This window comes from Pteropus alecto, unplaced genomic scaffold, assembly GCF_000325575.1.
Source record: "Pteropus alecto unplaced genomic scaffold, ASM32557v1 scaffold190, whole genome shotgun sequence".
Taxonomy (NCBI): Eukaryota; Metazoa; Chordata; class Mammalia; order Chiroptera; family Pteropodidae; genus Pteropus; species Pteropus alecto.
This window is the reverse complement of record NW_006430462.1, coordinates 772,136-799,542: the sequence shown is the minus strand read 5'-3', so window position 1 is coordinate 799,542 and position 27,407 is coordinate 772,136. Positions and strand designations below refer to the sequence as shown.

The following is a 27,407-nucleotide window of genomic DNA, read 5'->3' as shown; positions in this document are numbered from 1 at the left end:
TGTACCCTGACCTCTGGTCCTCGCGATCTCATCCTTATAACAATTTCCATGACAACAGCAACAGAAAGCCAAGGCTGTGGATTCCCTTTGATAGGAGCCGGATGCAGAGACAGGGAAGAAGGACTTTCAGAAGAATGAAGCTCTTTGATTCAGCTCAAGGCGCCTTCATTAAATAACACCATTTTCCAAGAACACACATTTTAACCCAGTAGAGGGAGAGTTCTCATGAATACTAAAAAAAGGAGAAAAAAAAAAAGAAGCTCACCATGGCTCCATTTCAAGAACATTTACCTGTGGGGAAGGGGGGTGGCTTAGATGCTGTGGCACAGGGAATGTTTTGGTGAGAGACCGGCAGAGAGCATGGCGCCCTGCTTTGGGGGCTGCATGCACCCTGGATGCCTGGCTCCTGAGGGCATGGACATCTCTGACCACATGAGGCAAATCAAGAGGCTCAGGGCGTACCACCCACCTGGACGGCCAGCCAGACAGGAAGAATAGAATGGCTAACTGTTCTGGTTTACCTGGGGTTTAGGGCTTGCCCAAGACACAGAACTAAAACCAGGACAGTCCAGGACAAGCCAGGATGGGTGGTCACCCTAGAAGAGGGTGACCCGATGAAGGAAATTGTGAAGAATCATAAAGAGAGAAGGGCTCTTACATGTCTTCTGTTTTAACAGCACTGCACGAAAACTCATAAACCCGATCTAGTCATGAGAAAAACATCAGACAAACCCAGCTGGGGGACCCTTTCTGGGATACCTGGCCAGGACTCCTCAAAACTGTCAAGGTCATCAAAACTGAGGTAAGACTAAGAAACCATTCCAGACCAGAGGAGACTGGACAGGCATGACAACTAAATGCATGTAATTCCCTGGGTTGGATCCTGCAAAGGAAAAGGACATTAATGGACAAACTGGTGAAATCTGAATTAAGTCTGGAATTTAGTTAAAGAATGAAAGGTTTTCTACTTTAGTTAATAATCTCTCCCCGAAATCCTTTTTTTAACAAATAGGAAACTGGCCCCAGAAACAAGAAGCAGCCAAAGCTCTGGATCTGGTTCCTGGAGCCTGGAGCTAGACTCTGCTGCCTCCCTCTGCCTTTCTGCGGACCTGCTGACAGTCACGAGCTCCTCCAGAAGGCAGAGAGAAGAGCACTGGGGTCAGGAAGTGCAGGTTCCAGGCCTGGCTCTGCCTTTCACTGGCTATGTGACCTCAAGCAAATTCCTCCCCGTCTCTCTTCTCTGGTTTCCTCATCTGTCAAAAGAGGGGTATGAGTCAACTGAATGCAACAGGAAGGCATTTTTATTCAGTATTTATGATGTGAAATGGACTGGATGGGCATCATCAGACATGAATAAAACACAGCCCTGCCCTCAAGGAAGCGTATAGTTTAGTTCAGGAGTCAATCTAAAAAGTACGGATTCCTATCTGAGTTTCTGTGGACATTCTGTGAAGATAAAAAGCTCCCGGTTATGCGGCAAGTCTGAAGCCTCATGAAAGGAGATCAAGGAAGGAGGAAGGGATGGCAAGGCTCTGAGAAGGCGAGGTGGTGAAGGCAGTGGGAAACGCCTTCCCTCTCCCCACACCCAGATTCAGCACCAACGGGTTTATCTGAGGGAGGTGTGTGACTTTGGGGTAAGACCAAAGGCATGGGCACAGCACCCCCAGAAGGGCTCTGAACCTCCCAAATCGAGTCCCTGCTACATCATTCCACTCTAGGACCTCTCCCACAAGTCTCCCACCACCCTGTGAGATCTGACCCATTAACACCTCTTAGCATCTGCCACCCTGGGCCACACTGCATCTGGCGCAGCCTACATCAGCACATCTCCTGAGGTCCATGGCTCTGGCCTGGCCTCACCTCCCATCTGCCCCCCAACTTGCTGCTCGAGTCCTTCTCTGAGGCAGCCAGGGATGGTGGGGCCTAAAGACCTAGGCTTAAATCCTGGCTCTGACCCTTTCTAGCTGTGTGACATTGGGTGGGTCATCTCACTTGTGAAATGGGGATGATGACCTTCAACTCCCACAGCACTCTTGAGAAAGTAATGTGACACCCCATATAGGTGGGGGCTCCAGAAGGTGATAGCTGGTGATCAGCATCATTTCATGACCGATATCGACAGCATTCAAATAAGCAGTCAAACGACTATTACTTGTTATTGTTGTTAGAATTAGGCTTTGCATTATTAGTACTATTACTATTAGTTTCGTACCCAGCCTTGGTGGTCAATGCACACACGCATGCACGCACATGCACATACAAACATGGGCACATGGGAACACAAGCACACACTGCACTCAGCCATTCTACTCCGGGGCCCAGATCTGCCCAAGCTATTCAGACGCATTTTGCCTCAGCCCCGAATGCAGGACTGCTCAGTTACTTATAAACCCGTCCTCCTCATCTACCACTTCCAACGTGACTCACCAGGCCCAGCAGCACCCCGCATTCTCAGGTCAGCACCACAGCCACACCCACACTTAGGAGGGAGAACTATTCCTCCCCAGCTGGCTGTAGCATCCTCCCAAGCCCAGTTCTGAGGGGACCCAAAGACACGCACCTGGCTGTGCACTTTCTCTAGCTCCTCCTTGCTGACTGATGCTTTGCCATCCTCCATGGTCCCCAGAAGAAGCTGCACGTCTGACAGTAGTGCATGAGTCCTTTTGAGGTCCCTTCGAAGACGCTTCTCCACATCAAAGTCTCGATGGCCGATCTGGAAGCCAAAGGAAGGCTCTCGTGAGCTAAGATGGCAAAGCAGTGGCCAGGATCCAAGTTCTCTGGGACCAGGCTCCACGGGTTCGAATCCTGCTTCCGTCACTCACTGCATGACCTTGGGCAAGCCCTTTCTCCCTGAGTCTCAGTTTCCTCAACTGCACAATGGGAATGACATCAAGCACACAGGGCTACTGTGAAAATTAAATACATGCTGAGCCTAATGCCTGACTCATAGCAAAGGCACAGCAAATATGAGCTGCTATCATTACTGTTGTCACGGTCTGTAAGAATCCAAAGTCATTCTGTTTCATCTTTTGAAAAAGTCATCAATATGGCCTCTCCTCACTTTGCAAGAGCTCACAGGCCAGGCGAGGTCCTCTGCTGTTGGAAGTCAGGACAGCAGTTAACCGAGAGGGGCAGTAACTGGACAGAGCAGGAGGGGGACGGGGGCAGGGGAGGGGGTGTCATTAATGTTATTAATCTGGGTTCTGGTTTTATGAATGTATGAAAATTCATGGAGCTGCGTAGATGGGATATGGTGTGCTTCTCTGCATGTATATTACACTTCAGTAAATAGTAGTAAAAATAGCTGCACTGCTTTTGAAGGTCTAAATCCAGCTTTTCTGTCCACTGAGCTGGTCTTCTTTGCCAGTTTGAGGATAGGCTAATGAGGTCATTTTCTACAGAAGAACCTTCCCCAGAGGTGAACATATTCCTTCTCCTAGAATCTTGAATTTGCAGGCTCTGCATTCCAAGTGGACAGTTGTCAAGTGGCTCCTAAAGAAGCCACACCCTAAACATGGCACCAAGCAGGTGAGAACTGCCAGCCACCAATAATGCAGACTGAGACAAACCAAGGAGGCATAGAATTATGCAGGGGCTCAACATGAAACCTCGACAGCCTGCTATCTCCCCCTAGAAATAGAGCACTGACTTAAAGCACACTGAGTTATCATCTCTGAAGGAAACTAACAGCTCCCTTCTCTTCAGGGCTCCAGAGGAAAGGAAATGGCACCATCAATCAGATGGGAAGTTTTAAAGAAAATGGGGCACATTTTAAAGAAAATGGTGCCTCAACCCTGGGACTCAGTCTCTATATACCTGGATATCAGTGTTTCTATGCCAAGTGTGACCATTTCCTGGGATGCTCAGAATGACCTGGGATATTCTAGAAAGAACATAGGATTTAGAATGAGGTGGCCCAGGCTTTAACTCCTAGCTCACCACTTGCTGGCAGTGGGAACTGTGGCTGAGTCATATTGCCAGAGTTCTCTTGTCTGTAAAAGAAGAGAGAAGATACACGCACACACACACACACACACACACACGTGCATATACATATACACATATGTATATATACACATATGTATACACACACATATATATACACATATGTATACACATATATACATATCCTTATCGTCCATGTTGAGATAAGACAAAAATCAGATGTGATAATGAATCAGAAAGCACTTTGTACATTGTCAAGTGCTATACAAATATAAGAGATTATGAGTATTGTCTGATGAACTAGAATGTACTCCCTTAGATTCTGCATTGCTATTTCTCTACCACCAGTTTTGAATCCTTTGAAAAATGAGTTGGTTCTTAGAACATATCCTCTTTGTTCTCGGATGTATTGCTTTGTGAAATTATAAATGCTGGAGATATTTTTTCATATCCTTACCTGCTGAGCTGAGCTGAGGACCAGGCTTTGTGCCAGGCCCTTTGTCATTGCATTTAACTCTGTGACAATCTCTTAAAAATAGACAGCATCATCATCATCATTATTATTATTATTATCATTATTACCTTTATAAAAGTGGTAATAGCTTACATTTAGAGGGCTAAGTGTCACATACTGTTCTAAACACTTTATGGATATCGGCACATTTAGTCTTTATGATAAATCTATGAGGTGTGTAGTATTATAATTCCCATTTTACAGATAATGGAACTGAAGCTTATGGCGGTGAAGTAATTTGTCTAAGATCACATAGCTAGCAATAAGTGGCAGAGTTAGAATATGAATCCAGTTTTTCTGACTGTAAAGAGGTAATTTAGTAAAATATACAATGAGAGAGGTATGTTTTTTTCTTTAATTTTAGAAAAAGTATTATGGAGGCACAGAGGAGCATCATCCAGCTTAGGCTGGGATGGGATCGGGAAGAATCTTAGATAAGTAAGACCTAGCTAGGTGAGATGAAAGAAGGCTGTTACAGGTAGAAGGCACTGTATGAGCAAAGACAAAGGGTTGAAAAAATGTAATTCTGGATGATGAGCATGAGAGTACAAAACGTGGGGGTGGGGCATGTCACAGAACTGGAGAAGTTACTTGAAGCTTTGGTGCTTGTCCTGTGAACTCTTATGTACTGTCCTGGGGAGATGGAGGGATAGTTGACAAAACCGATCTGCCCAAGGTCGGGCTATGACTATGCAGGCATTTGAATCCAGGCAGCTCAGCATTAGAATGGAATGCAAGTCTCTAACCACTGCCCCACAGTGCCTAGTGGAACCTGAATCCTGATTTACTCACTCGATTCTTTACCGTGATTGCATTTAATCAGTGTGCCTGGCATCTTTCTTGTTTTTGTGTCTGTTCTTGCTCTGCATATATCCTATGGGGCAAGTTGGCATTAGGGACATTCCTTGACATTGGCAGTGACCGTGCAGTAGGAATGGCACAGATTCTATCATCTTCGCTGCCAGAAAGACCCCAAATGCTGCCACCATATCCTTTTCAGAGGAATCAGTGCAAACAACATGCACAACAAAATCTCAGATCAAGTCATCCTCCCCTTCATAATGAATTGCCATAGGAGAGGAGAGGTGGAAAAGACTCATTAGGTTAATGGGAAATAAGTGTCATTCTGCAAGTTCACATTTACAGCACAAAGATTCAAATTTAGATAAAGCTGGTGAATAATTAACCAATAAATCTAAATGATGTTTAGTGTTGTGAGAAACTACAATCGAACCTCAATTGTTTCACCATTAATCATAAAGGCAAATTGTTTGGAGCAGTTGTTAAATGTCTATAGTCAAAGAACTCTCTGAGCACTTTAAAATTATGATCTGGAAAGGTCGTTAAGGAGAATCAAGCCACTTTACAAATGGGGAAATTGAGGTTTGAAGAGAGAATGTGTGTTGCTGAAGGGTGCACAGCAAATTAATGGCAGCATTGGGCTGACTTATAACGTTATGAAAAAAGATGGCCCACAAAAGGATGATTTTAGTTAACTGGATCTTAATCACTTTTAAGCAGCATAATGTTAGATTTTTTTTTTAAATACGGGCTTTCAAATAATACGGACCTCATTTCGGAGCCACCTAGGCTATATGATCTTGGGCAATTTGCTTTACTTCTTTCATTTATATGTAGGCACTAACAATACCTACCCTACAGTATTGTTGTGAAAATTAAATAAATTATTTTAGAAAAGCATTATGATTAAGTACTCATCTTAAAGTTTATAGGTGACTACCAAAAAAATAGAAATATGGTTTGTAGCTTTAGAATCAGCAGTAGAGCAAAAGGGATCATAGACAACATTATCGATCTATCCAAAAGCAGGAAAGGAATAAAGGAAGAAACAAAGAAAGAGAACTATGAACCAACAAATACCAAACACAATAGAAGAGAATATAAATAATTTCAAATATATCAGTAATTATAATAAATGTAAATGAGTTAAACTGTCCTATGAAAAATTGGAGACCAAAATATTAAATTAAAAGGTACCCAGTTGTTTAAAGGAAACACACACTCACTCGCACATTTGAAAATGTTGAAAGTTAAAGGATAAAAATGGTCTTGCAGGCAACTAACTAAAAGAAATCAAGTAAAATAAAGTAAGGCAAAAATAATTAATGGAGAAAAGAGGGACATTGTGAAATCAAAGGAACAATCTAGAATCTGCCAAGAAAACGAAGCAATAATAAACTTAGATGCACCGAAAACTATAAACTCGAGATATATAAAAAGAAAACGAAAACAGAATTATAAACAAACCTTGACAAAATCACAGTCATAGTGGGAATATAACAGGACTCTCCCAGATCAAACAGACAGAACCAAAGTTAATAGAAAGTGATCTTTAATATCATATTTTTAACTTTTCCTTGGTGGGTTATGCTTTTATATTTGAATATACTACTTAAATTACAAAACTAACAAACTTGATCTATTTGTCATGTATAGGACAAAAATAGCTAGATTCTATGCCTCAAAAATAGCTAGATTCTTTTTCAGTTGATAATTTATGAAACTTGACCATGAACTGAGGCAGCAAAGAGATCTCAACAATTTCAAAGAAAAAAATGTTATATATTCTATCACATTATGTGTCCAAAGTGGCAGTAAATTAAAAATCAACAATAAAAAGTAACTCAAATATTAATGAACTTAAAACTGGTTTCTAAATAACTCACAGGCTAAAAGAAGAAAGGACAAAGGATATGAGAAAATGTTTAGCTTGTAAAGATAAAAATAAAAAAAACATTTAAAATAGTAAGAAATATTGAAAATGAGCTAAAATTTTCAACATGAAAACTCAATAAGGAAGAGAACAATATCTGAATTTGTGTTCAATTATAACTACAGAACTTCAAGATAGTAATCAAATGTTTGCCCTACTTCCTCAAAGAAACTAGGCCCAAATAGATTTATAGGCAAATTGTATAAAAACTTCAACATAATTCCAAATGTTATAAAAATTATTTCGGACATGATCGCAAGCTCATTTTATAAGGTTCATACACCACTGGACAAAGACAGTGTAAGAAAATAAAATTACAAACCAATCTTATTTATGAACCTGATTTCAAAAATCCTGAATAAAATTCAAAAGAGCAGTGAATTAAAAAATATATGACTAAGTAACATTTATCTGGGACATCTAATAGGACACATTGTAATATCCAAAATATAACATATTACATTACTAGATAAATGAGACAAGTCATAAGATTGTCCAAAATTGCAGAAAAAATATTCAACAACCAGAGATTTTAAAAAAATACTAGAAAACTACAAACAAAAGACTGATTTAACCTGATTAGATTTACTTATCAATACATACTACAAATGTCATGTAAGTAATACAACTTCAGAAGTATCTGCATATTGGTTAGGAGCACAGAAAGGATGCTCACTATCTTCTCTAATGTTCACTCTTGTACTAGAGGCCCAAGCCAATGAAATAAAGTAAGAAAAAGAAATAAGAGATCTAAAAATTGGAAAGGAAGAGGCAAAGCTATTCTAATTTTCAGATGGCAAGACTGTCTAGTCAGAAAATCCAAAGGAATCTACAGACAAAATATGAAAAATAATAAGAGTTCAGCAAGATTGCTGGATGCAAGATCAACACAATAATCAGTAGTATTCCCATATGCCACAATAACTAATTAAAACGAAGAATACACATTCTATTCCTAAGAGCCATAGAAACTATTTCTAGTTTCCTAAAAATAAATCTAACAAAAACATTCAAGATTTATAGGGAAGAATGATAGAATATATAATAAACATATTTTATTTATAATTATAAAAATATTATGAAAGCCATTAACTTACTAAGAGATATGGCATGCACATGAATGTAATGGTTCAAAATAAAAAATATGTCAATTCTTCCCAGCTCACTTGCAAACCAATGCACTTGAAAATCACATCAGGCTTTGTTATGAAATCTTCATAAGAAGATTAAAGGATTTGGGAATAGATAAGACAGTTTTAAAGATGAGTTAGGTAAGCTGTCCTACAAGTTATCAAAACATCACTAAGATCATGTTGTGCAAGAATAGACAAATAAGCCAATTTAACAGAATGGGTAGCCCGTAAACATACTCACACATACATGGCAATTGTGGAAAATATTATTCATGAAATAAAACAGAGGTTATCTATTCCAGGAAAAAATAGATTCCTACCTCACACTACATATCAAAATAAAACCTAGGTGGATTAAAGAACTTAAAAGTGTTTTAAAAATTGAGAATTTAAAAAATATACATAGTGAAATATCTTTATGAATTCATAAAGGGAAAGATATCTTAAGACATAAAAGCACAAACCATAAAAAGTGACTGATTAATATGACTACTGAAAAAATACTTTTTGTTAAGTGAAGGACATCATGAAGTGAAGTGATTTTCATTGAGTCGGAGATCTTTACAACATATATAATCAAAAATGGGCTGACATCTTGTTTAAGGATTGTGAATGACCAAGAGAGAAAAAAAAAAAGAAGACAAAGAAGGAACAGGCAATTCACATCGGAGGAAACCATGATAAATGAGAAGAACGCACTTCACCAGTAATGTGGGACGAGGGGACAAGCAGTACAATTTAACACTCAGTGACTGGTAAACATTTTTTAAATCTCTGGCAGTGCCACGTGTTAGTGGAGATGTGGGGAAGCGAAAACAGAAACAAAAACCTGCTAGTGACAGTGCAAACTGTCACAATCACTTTGGGGAACAATTTGGGCAATATCTAATAACTCCAAAATGATATATTTCTAGGAGCCAGCAATTTCTCTTCTGGCTACATACTCTGGAGAAACTTGCCCATGTGCTTAGTGAGATGGACATTAAGAATAGGAACTACAGCTTTGTGTTTTAGAGTGGAAACAATTAAATATTCACCAACTGAAGAATGGAATTTTAAAAACATGAATACTGTATAGCGGTTAAAATGAAGGAATTACAGCTACATATATTATTATGGCCTAATCTCAAAAAGATAGTATGGAAGGGGACAAAGTAAAGTACAGAATTACATGTACTGTAAAGTTTAAGGATACATGCAGAAGAATTCGGGATAGTGGCTTCCTCTGGGAGGAAGAGAAGAAGGCGGGAGAGAGAGAGGGGTATTAGGAATGGAAGCCACCAACCATTTTTGAAATGTTTTGAATCAAATACAAGCAAAATGTTCATTATGTGAGCTCTGCGTGCTTGGTGCATAAACATCAATTACACAATTCGTTCTGCTTTTCCATGTGTTTAGCAAATGTCTTAATAATTGAAAACATTTAAAATGATCAAATGTGATAGCTTATTGAAAGGCTCCAGCTTGGTGACTAACACAAAAGTAGCATTTTATTCATTTAAAGTTACCCTCCCTTCGTATGTAAAATTTCTTTTATTTTAGTAATTTTTAATAAAAATCTTCCTTCACTGAGTTACCTGCTTTGTTTTCCCTAATGGACTACGCTGAACAGAATGCGAACTTCTCCTACTGGTTCCCAAGTATCATTCTGGAATCAGGTATTGGGCTGCGCTCTCTTGCACTGATGCTAAAGAGAGAGCAATCTCAATGGGTTTTTTGTTCGTTTTGTTTGTTTGTTTGTTTGTTTGTTTTTCACTCGATGGCCCCAGTTTTCTCAGGTGAAAAGCTAGAAAACCCAACAAAATAGTGACGGGAGTGTAAAGGACAGCATAGGGAATATAGTCAATAAAATTGCAATTACTATATGTAGTGCCAGGTGAGTACTAAACTAATCAGAGGGTCACTTCATAAATTACATAATGTCTAACCATTGTGCTATACACCTGAAAGTAATATAAAATATTAAATGCCAACTGTAGTTGAAAAAAAAATTTAATGAACAAATGAAAACAAACAAACCAAAAAAACTAGAAACCTAGAGAAGGAAGATCATAAAGCTTTCCTGTTGCTTCTCTCAGCACCCAACTCTCACTCCTATTGCTATGGTGGTTCTTTTCCAGGATGTGGTCATTTAATCGATTTTTTAAAAAATACATAACGAGCACCTATTTGTCCAAGGTCTGGCTGCTCTAGAGGACCACTTGGAGCAGGCCCACATTCTTTGTGAACAAAAAAATGACGCTGGGGGAAGGTTATTGATGGCAAGATCATTATCAATTAAAAGACAGTGAGTGAACTTTAGCAATACACTAAAATATACTCCTATGATATGTGAAAAGAAATTGCAGGAGGCATAGGCATTCCTCTCCAATGCTGGGGTCTCGTAACACAGCAGCACAGCCAGAGAACTGAATATCTGGAGGATAGAGAAGCGATTCCTCCCAACTCTGAAATCATGAGTTAGCTCTGTGCTCTGCTGGCTGCTTTATTTACAGCAGTGGTTCTCTGTAAGGGAGAAAGTTGATTTTGCCCTCAAGGGACATCTAGGCATTTCTGGTTGTCACAACTAGGAGGTGTATTACTAGTATCTAGTGGATGGAGGCCAGGGCTGATTCCCATCCCATCATGTCTGGGACAACCCCTACCACAAAGAATGATGCAGCTGGAAAGGTCCCCAGTGCTGTGGATGAGAACTCTGATACACAGTGATGGCAACAACCCACTAAGCTTGTTCTCCAGAAGTTCAGGCAGTTAACTAGCTCACCCAGAACTGTGTAAAGAGAAGTGACCCAGCTCTGGTTTAAAGCTACATTTGCCTAACTATGAGCCTGGCTGCCTCTAGCAAAAGCCTTGTTCTCAGGAGAGGCTTGCTGTGAGTGCAGTGGCCATTCGCATTCACCCCATTAAAGCAGGGGCTGCCTACACTTTCACTCCAATAGCCTCTAACAGAAGGAGAGGTAAGTTCGGCTGTCACTCTGGCTGAGCTCACTTTCTTTATTCTCATGGGTTCTTCTACAAACCCTACTGTGTGTGAACCCCAGAACATCCCCTTTGAAGAGCCAGTGAGTGTGGACAGGGAAAAAATTGGTGGGAAAGAGGGTATTCAGGAGAAGCAGGTAGAGGCCAACTGAAAGGTCTAGAATCTGGCCTGTTCTGAAGACCCCTCCAGTTGGACTCCCCATGAATCCATCTCCCTAATAGAACCCGAATGTATTCTCCCAAATATCTGCTCATGTCCCTCCTTTACCTGGTCACAGAGAGTTCCAATCAAGCCTTCCAAATCCTGCTTCTCATGGAGGACCATCTGCTTCTCTTCATATTCTTGTTCCAGTTGCATTTCCAGCTGGTGGAGCTGTGGGCACAAAGGGCAGATACATGCATAGGATAAATGAGCTCCATCTGGACAAATCCCATAAGGCAGGGACCCTCCCAAGGAGGTGGTGAATGACCAAGAGAGACCCCTGGCCCAGCTCAAGGCCCCTGGCCCAGCTCCACAAAGGCCGCCCTAGAGATTGGGAGCAGCTGTCTCTGTTGGAGAACTTAGGAACCTAAAATTTTGGTAGCTGGACAACTATGTGGAGAGCTGGCCAATTATGGGGAGCCCCCTGCCATTCACTGTGAAGCCCCACCTCCAGTTACCTACCCATTTCCAAATTATGTTTCCTTCCTATGCCATGACCTGGCTTGAATAAGTCTTGGCACTCTGACTTTTTAAGGCTCTGCACATTATATTCAACATATTAAAATGTGTCTGTCTCCTTTATTACATATATAAATACACTATGATGCAGTAAATAGAGGTTGTATATGAGATTACTTGGTGTTAAGAACTACATGTCTGTATCCCTCCAAAATTCATCTGTTGAAACCCTACCCCCAACGCAACAGTATCCGGAGGTGGGGCCTTTGAGCAGTAATTAGGTTTAGATGATGTCATGAGGGTGGAGCCCCATGATGGGATAACTGCCCTTATAAGAAGAGGCACCAGAGAATGTGCTTCCTCTCTCTCTTTCTCCACCTAAAACGAGGAAGTGGTTGTCTGCAAGCCAGGAAGAGGGCCCTCACCAGCCACCAAATCCACTGGCACCTCGATCTTGGACTTTCCAGCCTCCAGAATGTTTTGAGAAATAAATGTTTATTGTTTAAGCTGCCTAGCCTATGATATTCTGGCTGTGATTTCTCAGCCATCACCCAGCAAAAGCAGTCATTTTCTGCTAGAGTGAATACCCCACCAGCCTTGCACATCCCCTTCCCCACCAGCCTTTCTCATATGCCATTTTACCTCTTCGTCCTCCTTCTCAACCTCATGCCTTCAATGATCCTATTTCACAGATAGGCACACTGAGTCAGAGAGAGGTTCCAACGTACATACTCTTAATTGTTGCCAAGAGCAGTTAGTTTTTGATCTCCTAGCCCTAGGTCCACTCCCATCCCAGAAGGCATCAGCATTCCCACCCAGGTTACTAACCACTGATTTCCTACCATGGTGAGAGAGAGACTGAGCAGAGCAGTCACTAGATGTGAAGTCAATGTCAGTGTGTGGCATAAGAAGAAAATACCTTTTTCTGACCTCACGCTCTCCCTTTATAAATCTGCCCGGGAAAAAGCCTCAGGAAGATCTGGGTCACATCTCTAGCTCACTGGGGCCCTGGCTCAGGGCACTCGTCATGCTCTGAAGCACTCTTAAAATGCACTAGAAACTGTGCAACCTTCACTTGAGGGCACATAGGCAGGGACTGAGGGTTTCTGTCTCCTGACCCATGGAGGGTAAAATAATAGTGATTGATTGATGGTCACATAGGCAGAAAGCAAGTTCATTTCACAACTTTCTTTTAAGAGAGATATAAGGCACTCTGCTCCCATCTGCTTTCGGAATGAACACTGGGGCAGCTAAGACAAATTTTCAAAAATATACAAAAGAAAAAGAACTATCAAGCAAGACAAAGTTTTCTGGAGTGTGTTCTGTAGACTATTTCCACGTGCTATTCACAGATATGATATAGGGGAGGAGAAGGAAATCCATGCTAGAGTAAGTGTGGGACCCATTGAGTTGACAGGTTCTTCAGTGCAGGACTTATCAGAGCCTTTGATGCGCCATTGTGCAGGAAGTGCTAAGGGATACAGCATTGCACAAGGGCAATTCTATCAAATGCTTCCTACATGGACTTTCATGCTTCAAACATTTGCCAAAAAAAAAAGTCTTGTCTCTGGTTAAGATACTGGGCTTTGGAGTCAGCCAGACCTAAGTTCAAGTCCTAGCTCAGCTACTTCCCAGCTGGGTAACCTTGGGCAAGTAACTTCACCTGTAGGACCAGGATAATCAATCCCTACGGAGTTTTCGTGAGGATTAAATAAGTTGACAGACATTAAGAACCCAGCCTGGTGCATGGTGCCCAGTGGGTGTTCAAAGAATGTCATTCATTTCTCCCAAATATCTAACAATGGAAAATAAGCAGAATGTGGCCCCTTCGTGATAGTTTCCAGCACTTTACAGTTTACAAGGTATTTCTCATTCTTTTATGTCATCCTCACAATAACATAGGGAAGGTAAACATGTTCTATCACTGCGTTCATTTCACAGATGAGAAAACAGAGTCTTGGGGAAGTTACAAGACTTACACAAGGGCACACAGGTCTATTTGAGCCCAAAACATTGACATTTTCTTTCCAGCCCTAGGGAGTTCTAGGGGCAACATGGCAACCCCTCAGGATGAGCCATAGGAACCTGAGGAGCAAGACAGACAGCAGATGCAGCAACATCAACCACTGGAGGTGAAGAACGGGCTCAGTTCTTAAACACTCCCTTGGAGTGATGACAGGAAGCCTGATCTTTCCCAGGACAGATCTTGGCTAGATTCCTGTCTCCTGCAGAGGTCCACACAATTACCAAGACCCCCTCCAGCCCAGTTCAGGACAACGCTCCACAGTGGGCTCTGCAGAGTGGCAAGTTCCTGCACTCTCTTTCTCTTGGATGGATTAACGATGCTCAAGAGAAAGTTAGTCACCAGGTGGGTTCCCTGGCTTCTCTGGGAGAGCCGACAGCCTGGAAATCCACAAACACCAGTATTGCTCGTAAACCTCCAACAAACAAGAGTTACATTACAAAACTCTGTGCAATGTTTCCACATCTGTGCTATCCTTGAATCTTCATTGTCATTCTGCAAAGTAGCCATTATCATCCCATTTGACAGATGAGAAAAGTGAGGCTTTTAGCAAGGTTATGTGATTTCTTCAATGTTCCACATTTGGTCCTTGATGGAGTTGGGATTTGATCTAAGCCTCTGTGACTCCAAATGAAGTAGCAACACTGGCTTTCTTGGGTGTCTTATAAACTGGTTCTCAGTGACCAGAGTTGGATAAAGGGATTTCAAATCACTTCCCCAAGATGACGCAGTTATGTTGAAAGGGCAAAGATTCGAATCAAGAGTCTCTGAATTCCAATACCCAGGCCCTCAACCCCTAGAGTCTAGAGGTCTCTATAGAGAAACTATTTAGGGAGCTAATAATAGGAGTCAACTTTGGGAAATGCTACTTGGCTCCTTCCTGGAGATTCACTATGCACACAAGGCTAGGACAGACCCAAAGAAGCCCTAGAATGATGAAACCTGTTAAATGAGGCTTAACCCCAAAGCTTTCCAGCAATTCCACTTTAAGGATTCATTTTACATTCATATCAGTCAATGTGCCTATAAGGATATTTATCTCGGCATTGGTTATAATAACAGAAAATCAGAAACATCCTCAGTGTCCAACCATAGGAGACTTGTTGAATAAATCAGAGCACCTGCCTAAGGTGAACTACTTTTAAGCCATTAAACATGTAGGTTAGATCTGTATTTACTGACATGGAAGGAGGCCCAGGACAAACTGCCAAGTGATTAGCAGGCTTTAAAACAGCCTAACCCCATCCAGGTAAAATGGTAGTGTGTGTATTGAGTGAAAGAGAGAGAAGAAAGAACATTTAAAAACAGTAATAATAATGGTTTCTAGTTAGTAAAATTTCAAGAGTCTATTGCTTTCTTATGCACTGTTTGAAAGGTCTGCAGAGAGCTTGGATAAAAATGTAAGAAATTATTTGAGTTGGAAGGGAAATAGCCAGAAGGAACTGGCCCCTTCTTGAAACATATAAATCCTTTCTCAAGGCATTACAGGCTCTTGGCAAAAATCTTAGCGTGATTATGCTGGACAGTTCTAGAGGCTTCTGACTCAGTACGTTTTTTGATTACATTTAAGATAGGTACTTCTGCTCCAGTACCTTTGAAAGCATTTAGGAAGCTAAGGTCTCAGGTGACTTCAGGAAGAGCCTGTCCCCAGGCCCTGCATCCCCCTCACTTTAAGGAAAAGGGCCCCAGGGCATAGGTGTATTTGCAGCTCACATACCCGCTTCTGGCAGGACTGACGCACGTCCTCCAGCTCTTCCTCCTGGTCCTCACGGTCCTTCTGGTGCATCTGCTTCATCCGCACTATCTCCAGCTCAAAGCGCTGGCGGAGCTGGGAGGCAGCAAGGACAGCATATGAAGGTGACCCTCACCCACTCCCCTGGCCCTCTGTGTCACCCTTGGCATCCCAACTGCATTTTTCATTTTTGGAAAGCATGGATGAGAGTCAAGTTATCCTGCTAGGAACCCAGGAAGTTCAGAAATAGTAGAAATAGCTCAAATGCTGCTTCTATTCACTTCTGTGTTCATAACAGACATCACTAATCAATCACATTCTTTTCCATTGAGTTTAGATGTAGCCTCAGGATCCACGACCCTCGTAAGATGAAACAAATTTGTCATCCCTGGAACAGACACCAGTGATGGTTTTTTGGATGGGTGGATAGGTCGGTGGATGGTTGGTAGGACAAAAGTTTATGAAGATATCAAAGCCTGGAGAAGGAGATAACTGGCCCAAGATGTACCGTGGACAACTCACTTTGCCTCTGCTCAGTTCCCTTTCTTTATAGAAAACAACCATCGTAGAATGCTACTATTGGAATTAAATGACATGATCCATGTAAAGCACTTAGCACAGTGCCTGGCACGTAAATATTACTTTCTCTTTCCCCATTACTTTGAAAACAGAAAGGACTATTCTGTCCCTTCTGGGTAGCCTGACATGAGAGCTGTGTTCCCATGAAAGAGTCATCTCTTAAATGAGACCGTCCAAAAGTTGCCTAGAACATGAAAGCTGTGCATGATGTTTAAACTGCATGATGTTGTATAAAAGTTTCCGAAATTGGAGGCAAAACTCATGGGTTCTGGTTCTAGCTCTAGATTTTACTTTCTTGATCTTCATAATTGAGAAAGTGACTCAAGCTCTTGCTCCTCAAATTTTGTGGCACATTAGAATTTCCTAATGTGTTATTTAAATTTAAATTTCAGAGCTTCGCCCTAGACCTATCAAATTAGAATCTCCAGGGTATAGGGTCTAAGAAGCTGTACTTCTCAGCTTTCATTTATCTATATTCTTTAATGCTGTTGGTCCATGGAGCAGCATTTGGAACTCAAAACAATGGGTTACATTGTAGAAGCTCTAACCAAACTTCTGGAAGGTTACAATTACCATCCATAACATGAAAATTAAGTTGGGGAAAAAACAATCTTGGTCTTTTAAAATATTGATAATATTCTCTGCTACATAGGACTGGGGTGAAGAAAAAAAAGATACTATACATCAGAGCCCCTATTACAGTCTCTGACTTATAGTATGCTCACTTTAAATGTCAACTTCCTCTCTTGCCTCCTTTAAAATGACAGAGGTTATGGGAAGATAATCCAAAATGAGGAGCTTAAGCAAGTAAATATAATATTTCTTTTTCATTTTTTCTCTCCTCTTGGACATTCCTGACATCTGCAATACCATTTATGTCAGGCTTATATGAGTTAACATAAAATCCCCTAGAAAAAGTGCTATATTGTAATCAATAAAAACCTCCTGGATATCTGCAAGGGCACAATGCAGTAGGAAGTTATGGGTGAAGCTAAAGGTGAATGAAAGTGCTGAGTCAGCCTCACCTCCCGCATAAGGTAAGGATGGACAATTAGGAAGCCGCATTAACTTTTCGAGTCCCTGAGGTCAGGATACTTTTTGGTCTCCAGGTAGTATCTTAAAGAGTTAATGCAGTTTTCCAAAGTGCATGCTTTATTCTTGACTCTGGGTTGCTATGTGATGCATCCTCCATGCCTACAGAGATATGCATCCTTCCTGTCCTACAGAGATATTCTCCCTCTTTTGTGAACCTTCACAGATCCATAGCTGGGGTTGGGGGTAAACCGTGGGATTGACAAGGCTTTGATTTTATTGTACATATAAAGAGATTGAAGTCTAGAGAAAACAGAAGGCTTGCCTAGGTCATACAGACTGAGCTGCCTTGTGGACCCCATCTGGATGGGACCATATCACAGCTTCTTAAATGCCACATGACTTTCTTGACTCCAGGTCTTTGCATGCGCTATTCCTTCCACCTGGAATTCTCTTGGTCAGCCAACTCAGACTCACCCTTCAGCTTTCAGCTTTGGTAAATGTCACTTCCTCCAGGATGTCTTCCCTGACTATTTCCCCAACTCAGCTCCCAAGACCAGAGCTGCAAGTTATATTTTCCACAACATTCAGCGTGACTATAAACTTCGAGAGGGCAGAGACCACATCTGGCTTGTTTGCAGCTGCATCCTTAGCGTCTACACGGTGCATGACACAAAGTAGGTGCTTCATAAATACAGGTTGACTGAGTAAAGAATCTGCTCCAGACCCTGTCCTTCCATGTCCACAGCACCTGGACCTGAACACTCAGCAGGCTCCAACCTGATGGCATGAGGGTAGGCGAGAAGCAAGGGACAGCACCCCAGCCTTCTCCCCACTACACTCTCCACCCTTAACCTCTAACCACACTCCCCTACCCTCCTACCCCTCTCACACACACACACACACACACACACACACACACACACACACACTGCCTCAGATCTGCTCTGAGTTTTCTACTTTACATATTTACACTGCCTGGTCAGACTTTCCCAATCTTAAAACCTATTCAAAATAATTTCCCCTTAGGGAATCCCACATGAGAAATTTCTTTAGAGCTAAGCATCGGGAAAAGCTTTGCTTTCCCTTGAAAAACTGGCTTGTTTTTATCTTGGGGATAATAAAAAGCATCCAACTCACATTTATTTTTTCTCTCTGGCCACTAAGAATTTTAGAGCTAAAACAATTAAGTGGTAAGATCACATGTTTTGCCTTCCTGCATATTAATTAACTGTCCCCACTCTGCCTTAGCATCTGTTTTAATTTGCATTTTTCTAGTTTGGATTGTTTTATTTATAATTTTTCTCTTTTGTTATGCATATATCTTATAAGCTGCCTCAAATTCTTTACAGAACAAGGTGGGCATGTAAACAAACGAGCAGACAAATAAAACACTCATCTGATAGTTCATTGAGGGTGCTTGTACTAGAGTATTTGATATTCCTGCCTTGTTCTTCTTATTTTATATTTTTCAAATACGAGCACTCCCATCTTCCTCAAGAGTATACACAGTACTGTGCGCATAGTAGGCAGTCAAGGCACTGTGGAGTCCCATGGCCCAGGCTCCAAATCCCATCCCTGCCACTTTCTCCATATCCCTGGGCCTTGGTCTCCATAATGGTAATGGGGTGCGGGGGACAACCTGAGTATCTCATCATATAAGATTCTTGTGGAGATTCATGAGATAATACGTGGGGAGAGCTTGAGGCAGAGCCTGGTACACAGACAGTGCTCAATAAATGTCAGATATTGGGTCAACAGTTATTAACTGAGCACTAGCCATATACTTGGCCTCATTCTAGTCTCTGGGGTTTCCCTGATGAGCAAGATCAACAAAAAACCCTGACTTCCTGAAACTTAAATCCTAATGGGGGAGAGAATCATCGAGCAAAAGTTTTTTTTAAATACTATTGAATGATATGGCAGGTACTGTGAAGGAGAACAAACTGGCTAAGGAGATGGAAAGTGAATGTGGCTTGAAGATGGGGCTGTTTTCAAGAAAGTGACCAGGCCAAGCTTCTCTGGGGAGGTGGCACTGAGGCTAGCAGGTGGTAGGAGTGAGCTAGAACATAAAGAATTTGAATGTCAGACCTAGGAGTTTAGAGGTCCTCTGGGGTAATAGGGAGCCACAGAGGATGAGGAGCAGCTGAGTGAGGTACCCATGTTGCATTTTAATTACATCCCTCTGCATCGGAGGCAGCATGGGTCAAGACATTGCCCCTGGACAAGGCTCTCCTACCTGCTCCAGCTGCTTGATGGTGTTTTCCTGCTGGTTCTGAATTTTCTGTTGCTCGAGGGCACTGGATTCCAGCTTCCAGAGCCTCTCCTTCAAGCCAGCGACACAATTTCCCCCCAGAGATGGTGACCCCATTAGCTCCCGCTTTTGGGCCTGTAGCATCTCCACTTCCTGCTTCAGCTGTGAGGTTTCCTGCTCCTTTTGCTATGGAGACAAAGAGAGCAGAGATCTGGAGTCACATGACCATGCTCCCCATCCAGGGTTCCCTCTGCAACCTACTAGAATGGGGCTTTCCACTTTTCAGTGCATGTCCTCTCCACTTCTGCTTCAACAACCCTAACAGCGTCCCCATGGGACACCAAGGGCTGCTCTCTGGAATTGCACAGACAGGCAGGGGTGAGAGAGCAACATCATTGCCTCTAGAGTTAGACCTCAAAGCACATAAAGGGAGTTGCATGCCTCATTTACAAGCAGTGCACCTACTGAGGCCGGGATTGAGATGGAGCAGGGAAGAGTCCGTGTGTCCAGAAAGGACTCTTCCAGGTTAGAAAGTCACCTCCAGGGTCAAGGAACTTCGGGCTATATCGTGAAGAGGTTCAGAAGTTCTCCCAGGGGTGATAGGAAGCCACAGCAGGGTGAGGAGCATCTGAGTGTGGTGTCTGTGTCATATTTTAATAAAACCCCTCTATATTGACAGGGCTCTGCCACTGGATAGGGATACAGCTTATTCTATGTCAAGCCTCTCGCACCCACCAGGTGGGCACCTTGGAATTCATGCAGGGTGACCAGAGCAATTTCAATACATCAAGCTAGGGAGGTCTGATCATCACCTGTGATCCCCTGTTTGTTTTATTAAGGCATGACTCCAGCCGGCTGGCAGACCAAGACCCCACACAGAGTTCTCTCCCTGTCACCCTTTATGGTAGGTGCACGGTAAGGTTTCCTGAGACTCAGCAACCAAGTGCCAAGAGGGCTCTGTGCCCTCCATCCCTTACCTTCAACTGTTGCTGAAGCTGGCCTAGCTCCCACCGGATGCTGGTATTCTCCTGAGTCACTTTCTCACGGAGGCCCTTCTCAAACATAGACTCGCCAAGGGCCTGGGCCAGCTGCATGTCAAACCTGTCCAGGCAAAACATGTGTCATGGCACCAAGGAGGGGCACCTGAGGCAGGGAAGGAAAGGGGCCGGGGAGAGGCAGTAAGCTTGCCGAGAACCAGGAAGGGGCGGGGCAGCGGGATGAAATAATGGAGGGTTTGCTTGATGCTTTTATGTAAGGTTGTGGATGTGGGGTAGGAATCTGAATACCAGAGAGCAACTTTTAGAATTTATATATAGTTTCCACAAAACTATAGAATACTTACTTAAAACATAATAAAAATGAGAATAAAACTAAATAGAGGTAGAGAATAAGAATAAAAAATATAAAGAGAATGCTAATCTATCTGGTTTGCCAATATATGCCAAAAACTTTTAACCCTACAAGGCCCAGGTTTGGTATCTAATAATTATTGATCAGTGAACAGATGAATGCAGATATCTACACAGAAAAAAAAAGATAACCTACGTTTCATATTTTACATGATGTCGTTGGGCTTATGCACTTATAACCAATATTAGAGTAGGGTAATTAATGATAAAATGCTGGACATTTATATATTCAGTCTTTTCTTCATTTGTTTCCCCAGCAGATAACACAAAGCCTATACACTCCTATTTGGAGTTGTCCAGAGAATTAGGAAATGGCTCATTCGGGGCCCACCTTCCCCTCTAGGATGGTGAAAAAGCACTTTCTGGACTTTACATCATCTCATGTAGTTATCTTGGCCTTTGATCCCTATTATAGATGAGGAAACCAATAGAGGAGGCTCTGCCAAGTCTCAATGAACTGTGACCTCCGAGGGTTACTTGCCCTCGGAGCACATAGAAAAGCCCACTGCTCCAGGGAACTTGGTGTGACCAGAATAGCCAAACTGGGAATGGGGGTTGGGCCTTGGAGAAAAGCTCTCTCTTATTACAAGATTACTCAATGTTTCTTAACACTAGATGGTCATTCTAAGCTTCAGACTCCTGAGAAAGCCAATCACAGGTCATATGAGGGAGCCCTACTGTTGGAAATGCCCAGGAGCTTTCTGATTGGCTGTTGGTGACATCATTCAAGAGGTGCTATTGGCTGCCTCTGAATGGAAACATTGTGATGATAATAATCATCCAGCAATCCCAAAGTGCCAGGTTCTGGGCTGGGGTCCGTGTAGTCCTTCTAACAATTCAGAGGAAACATGTTATTGCATCTATTTTACAGAAAAGAAGTGGAACGATTCAGCCCAAATTTCCAAAGTGGTAGAAGTGGTATGGAGTCCAGGTTCTCTACTGTCTTAGCTAGTCCCCCACCTACCTGTCCATGTCCTGGGACAGGTGGGGGGAAAAAGTGGGAGCCAGACAGTAACTGATGTTTCAAAGGAGTCCTTGACTTAACAGGCCGCCTAATGCCAAAGAATGGCTCCTACAGACCCCAACTTCTGGAATACACCGACTGACCAATCTAGGCCAGACAGATTTGCACACACCCTTCACTCCACTAGGAGCAGGGCTGGAACCCAGTCTCTGGTGAGTGTGGGAGTCAGTGAGGCCTTACTCCCACGACACAGGCTGAGAGTTCCATCCTACCTTGGAACTGAGCTTTGTGACCCATGGGGTAACCATGACAACAAGAAGCCAATCCCAAATGGAACCATTCTGAACCACTCTGAACTTAGAAGCCAAGGTGAAGCCAGAGAACTCTACCAGTGTGGAGACATCCCTCCTTCCTGGGCCCAGCAAACTAAGGAAGCAGCTACATCTACAATTTGATGAAATTTAGAGAGAGATGAAGAAGTATTGGTAGCTCTAGGTCTCTCCCTCATGATAGTCATTCTGCCTGAATTTCCACCATTAGACTGAGACTTCTACTGCCCTCACAGGCTCCCTGCTAAAACATGAATCTGCCTGGAAGGATAACGGCTGCTGTTTTGCAATTAGCATCGAAACATAAATTAACTTCTACAAAGAGATGGTAGCAGAGTAGAAGGCATCACAGGACAGATGTAAGTCTTGAGAGGAGGAAATGAAGGTATGAAGAAATGGAGACTTTCCCAGGGCAGGGCATTATGGGGAAGGTTCTTCAGTACCTGGAATGAGGGATTCTGCCCAAGAAAGACAGGGAAAGACCGAAGAGATGGAACCTTCAGGCTAAGCAAACTCTGGGGGCAGACCCCCTACCCATCAGAGAACTGAATCCCTCCATACAGCCCCTCGGAACAGGAGAGGAATCCGCAGATGAGAACCAAAATTATCATAGCTGGCAGAGACCTGAGAAATGATGGAGTCCATGCCTCTTCACTTACAGGGCATTCTCCAATACTAGGCAGCCTGCTTAAGTCCAGAGACTCCTCTGAAACATCAATCATTCTCTGGCCCAGAGAGGTGGTATCATCTGACAAGGTCATCCAGGAAATTACCAAGGTAGGACTAAGACATTTTCCCCACTGCAAAGGCAAGATTTAGCCAGAGCACCTGTAGGAAGGTGGAAAAGAAAACGGTCGGATGTCATCAATAAGATGAGAATAAACCTCTCTTATTTAGGGAGAAGGCACGCTAACAAACTCTAAATTTTTTTCAGATGAAGAAGTCAGCTCAAGAAAGCTCAAAGATAAAGAAGAGAAACAATATTTAAAGCAGATCAAGTTCCAACTCTATACCACTTCCATAGAAATATAATTCAGCTTGCCACCTCTTGGAAAAGAGGCACCTTCAGCAAAACTTTTCTGGCACACATAGAAATGTTCTTCTGGATTTTTATCCAAGACCTTCTGAAAGAGGCAGTGTTTCACCTATTTGCCTCCTATGAAGTTTCCATTAGGGCTTGTCTGGCTCCAAATAGGACCCCTGCACAAATTTCCCCTCACCAAGTGAGCTGAAGAACTTGAGACATAGCCGAAGGATTAAAGCATCACAGGTGCTGAGGTTTCGCAAAGGAAGCCTGTGAGTGTAGACCTGAATTCCAGTCTAGCCTCCACCATTAGCTAGCTATGGCAGCATCCCTATGGGAACACAAGTGTGGGAATCAGCTGCAGCTTCAAGACTGGCATCTTGTTCATGGGCAATGTCCATTTCCTGGCAGAACTTTTCATATGCTCTGAAAGTCTAAACCCTAAGCGAAAACGGGAGTGACTCAACTTTCTGGCTTCCTCTTCATTTTCTTTCCCCATGTTCAACAATAGGGATAGACAGAAACCAGAATTTAGTCCATCTGGATATACTAACTGTATCATTTAGTGCTCACCACAAGGGGGCATTTTCATCCCCCATTTAAGGAAAGGATAAGAATCTGAGGCTGAGGGTCGAATGACTTGTCTAAGGTAACACGACTTAGAAAGAGGCACAGCTGGAACTTGAATCCGGGTGGTCTGACATCAGCAGTTACACTCCAAACCATCGTGCTAAGCTGTCTTCGCCCTCCATAACAAACCTGTGACTTGATAAATGGGGATGTGGAAGCCCAGAGAGGCCAAGAAAGTTCCCTAAAGTCACGTGGTCAACTGGTAACAGAGCTGAGACTGGGGAACAGGAAAGAATCATTTTTGCTGGATTCTTGGGAGAACCTTACAGGAATAAGGTGTGTGTAAGGGGATTAGGGCAGAAGAAGGAAGGTAAGCCCCATGGATGAGGAGCCCTAGCAGAAGTAAAGGGGCTTAGGAGGAGAAGCTGGAAACCCCAAAAGACCCCAGCATCAATGCGGCTCACCCTGGTGCCCAGGTGATGATGTGGAACTTAACTCACTTTTTTTGCTTTTTCTCAAGCTCATGGTTGCGGCTTTGCTGGTTCTCCAGTAGGAAGCGAGTGTCTTCCAGGTCACAGGTCAAATGGTGGCACTTCCTCTTCAGTTGGTGAGCCGTCTTCTTGGCCCCCTCGTAAGCACTCTGCAGCTCCCCCAGCTGTGGGAGTAACAGAATGAATCACCCCGCTCTGTTGGCACTGAAGGGTTCTTTATCCCTTATTTCAAGTAGCCGCCATTTCCAAGATGAGCATAATGGAAAGAGAACAGACACTGGAGGTGGAGAAACCCTGTCTTGTCCACTTTCTACCTATGTCACCTTGAGGAAGCTACTTCTCTGAGCCTCAGCTTGCCCAGGGGTAAAACGAAGGTAATTCCATTAATTTCTAGGGGTGGCTTTTAATTTTTCTCAATAATCCAAATGACAGTGCTCCCACATATTCCATACATGCCCTGCCTGCCTCATCTTGACAGTCCCTCGAGGATTATATAAATAATAGCCCCATCAGCTGGCATAACCTGGGGAGCTATGTGAGGATTAGCCTGGAAGCAGCCAAAATGATACATGGAGAAAATCTGACTGGAAACCCAAGAGACGGGCTCTAAAGGTTAGAGCAGTAAACGGCATTTTAGACGGCTGACTTACACAGGAACGCACACGCCCATCCATAAACAAACAGAGAGCAAAGGTTTTTGCATCTTCTTCCCAGGAAACACCCTCCCACGTGTCCTAGTTCGGATCTGAGAAAGAGGACAACTCAGAACACTCGTTTTGAAGAAATGGCCTCATTAAGAATTGCTTTAAATAAGCACAACGCTGAGTTAATGAAGCATGTAATTCTAAATTCAGTATTCAAAGGCAAATGGGATGTTTTCTTATATTCAGCAGCTCAGAAAAGGTTGTGGTTTTATTACTTTTTAATGTAACATGACTATCCCCTTTCCCTGAGGATACTGACCCGACTTTATAATTCATTACTAAAGAACTGGGCTATTTTCTTGCAATTGTCCTTCTTTGTTTTTCTACAGTTCAGGATGTCTCTTGGAGGGCCACAATGTAATGTCTATCTTGGACGCTACCAGTAAAACCATCACCACCGTGGAGGATAATGAGTCTTGCTTCCATTGTTTATAAAATCCCATGTGATCTCACCCTGGCACGCCTCTGCAAGGTGATCTCATGATACTTTTCTCTCACAATGAGGAGATGTATATAGTAATCGCACAGGCAAAAATAACCTCGACTCTCATCGTGCTTACCTCTAATGGGGAGACCAAGAAGGAAGCAGATCATTACGATACAGGGTGATGAGGCTTATATTTGGAGAAATTCAGGCTCACTCAACCCAATCTGTGTCAGGGAAGACTTTCTGAAGGGAATGACATTTAAGCTGAGATCTTAAGGATGGCTGGAGCTATCTGGGTAGGGGAGAGAAAGAATGTTCTAGGAAGAGAAAATAGCATATGCAAAGGCCCAGAGGTGAGAAAGATTAAGGTGTGTTTTGGAAGGAGAAAAACACAACAGTACAACGGAACAGAATAGAGAGCCCAGAAATAGACCCACTAAGTCTAGTCAACTGATCTTTGACAATGGAGCAAAGCCGATACAATGGGGAAAAGACAGTATTTTGATATAAGGGGTTGAAACAACAGGACATCCACAAGCAAAAAAAAAAAATGAATCTAGACACAGATCTTATACCCTTCACAAATCTTAACTAAAAATGGATCACAGGCTTAAATATAAAATGCAAAACTATGAAACTTCTAGAAGATAATACAGGAGAAAATCTGATGATCTTGCGTTTGGCAATGACGTTTTAGATATGACACCCAAGGCATGATCCACGAAAGAATTGATAAGCTGGATTTCATTAAAATTAAAAATTTCTGCTCTGTAAAAGTCACTATCAAGAGAATGAAATGACAGATGCAGATCGAGAGAAAATACTTACAAAAGACATGTCTGTTAAAGAATTGTTATCCAAACTATAAAAAGAACTCTTGAAACTCAACAATAAGGAAAACAATGAAAAATTGGGGCAAAGACCTTAACAGACATCTCAGCAGATAAAATAGATGGCAAATAAGCATGCGAAAAGATGCTCTACACCATATATCATCAAGATAATGGTAAATTAAAACAACAATGAGATACTACTACACACCTACCAGAATGACCAAAATCTGGAACACCAACACCACCAAATGCTGGTGAGGATGTGGAGCAACAGGAATCCTCATGCATTCCTGGTGGGAATGCAAAATGGTGCAGTCACTTTGGAAGACGGTTTGGTAGTTTTTACAAAACCAAACCCTCTCTTACAATACAAACCAGCAATTGTGCTCCTTGGTATTTACCCAAAGAAGTACAAACTTATGTCCACATAAAAACTTGCACACAAATGTGTATTGCAGCTTTATTCATAATTGCCAAAATGTGGAAACAACCAAGATGTCCTTCAGTAGGTGAATGGATAGATAAACTGTGGTACATCCAGACAACGGAATATTATTCAGCACTGAAAAGAAACGAACAACCAAGCCATGAAAAGGTGTGAAGGAACCTTAAACTCACACTACTAAGTGAAAGAAGCCAATCTGAAAAGGTTGCATAAGGTGTGATTCCAACTATATGACATTCTGGAAAAGTCAAAATTATTGAGACAGGGAAAAGATCAGTATTAGCCAGGGGTTAAGGAAGAGAGATGAATTGGTGGAACACAGGGAATTTGGGGGGCAGTGAATCTGCTCGGTATGAAACTGTAATGGTAGATATATGTCATTATACATCTGTCCAAACCCACAGAATGTACACCACCAGGAATGAACTTTGAACTATGGACTTTAAGTGATAATGTCAATGTAAGTTCATTGATTGTAACAAATGTACCGCTCTGATGGGGGATGCTGATAGTGGGGGCAGGGGTTATATGGGAAATCTCTGAACCCTCCTCTCAGTTTTGCTATGAACTCTAAACAACTGAGTGTGTTTGGACTCAGTGCTGTGCTGGAGCTGACTTATGCTGA

General features: G+C 42.4%; 1 protein-coding gene across 1 annotated transcript in view; it reads right to left on the bottom strand.

Annotated features, from left to right (window-relative positions):
• Nucleotides 1-27,407, bottom strand: part of MYO18B (myosin XVIIIB) — a 228,518-nt gene that overhangs the window by 91,195 nt on the left and 109,916 nt on the right. Inside the window, exons 28-33 of the mRNA XM_006904961.1 lie at nucleotides 24,383-24,537; nucleotides 20,564-20,687; nucleotides 19,572-19,772; nucleotides 15,707-15,817; nucleotides 11,574-11,678; nucleotides 2,561-2,713 (exon numbers count right to left, since the gene is read on the bottom strand). Coding sequence (XP_006905023.1) covers nucleotides 2,561-2,713; nucleotides 11,574-11,678; nucleotides 15,707-15,817; nucleotides 19,572-19,772; nucleotides 20,564-20,687; nucleotides 24,383-24,537 — 849 coding nt within the window. The remainder of the gene's footprint in view (nucleotides 1-2,560; nucleotides 2,714-11,573; nucleotides 11,679-15,706; nucleotides 15,818-19,571; nucleotides 19,773-20,563; nucleotides 20,688-24,382; nucleotides 24,538-27,407) is intronic.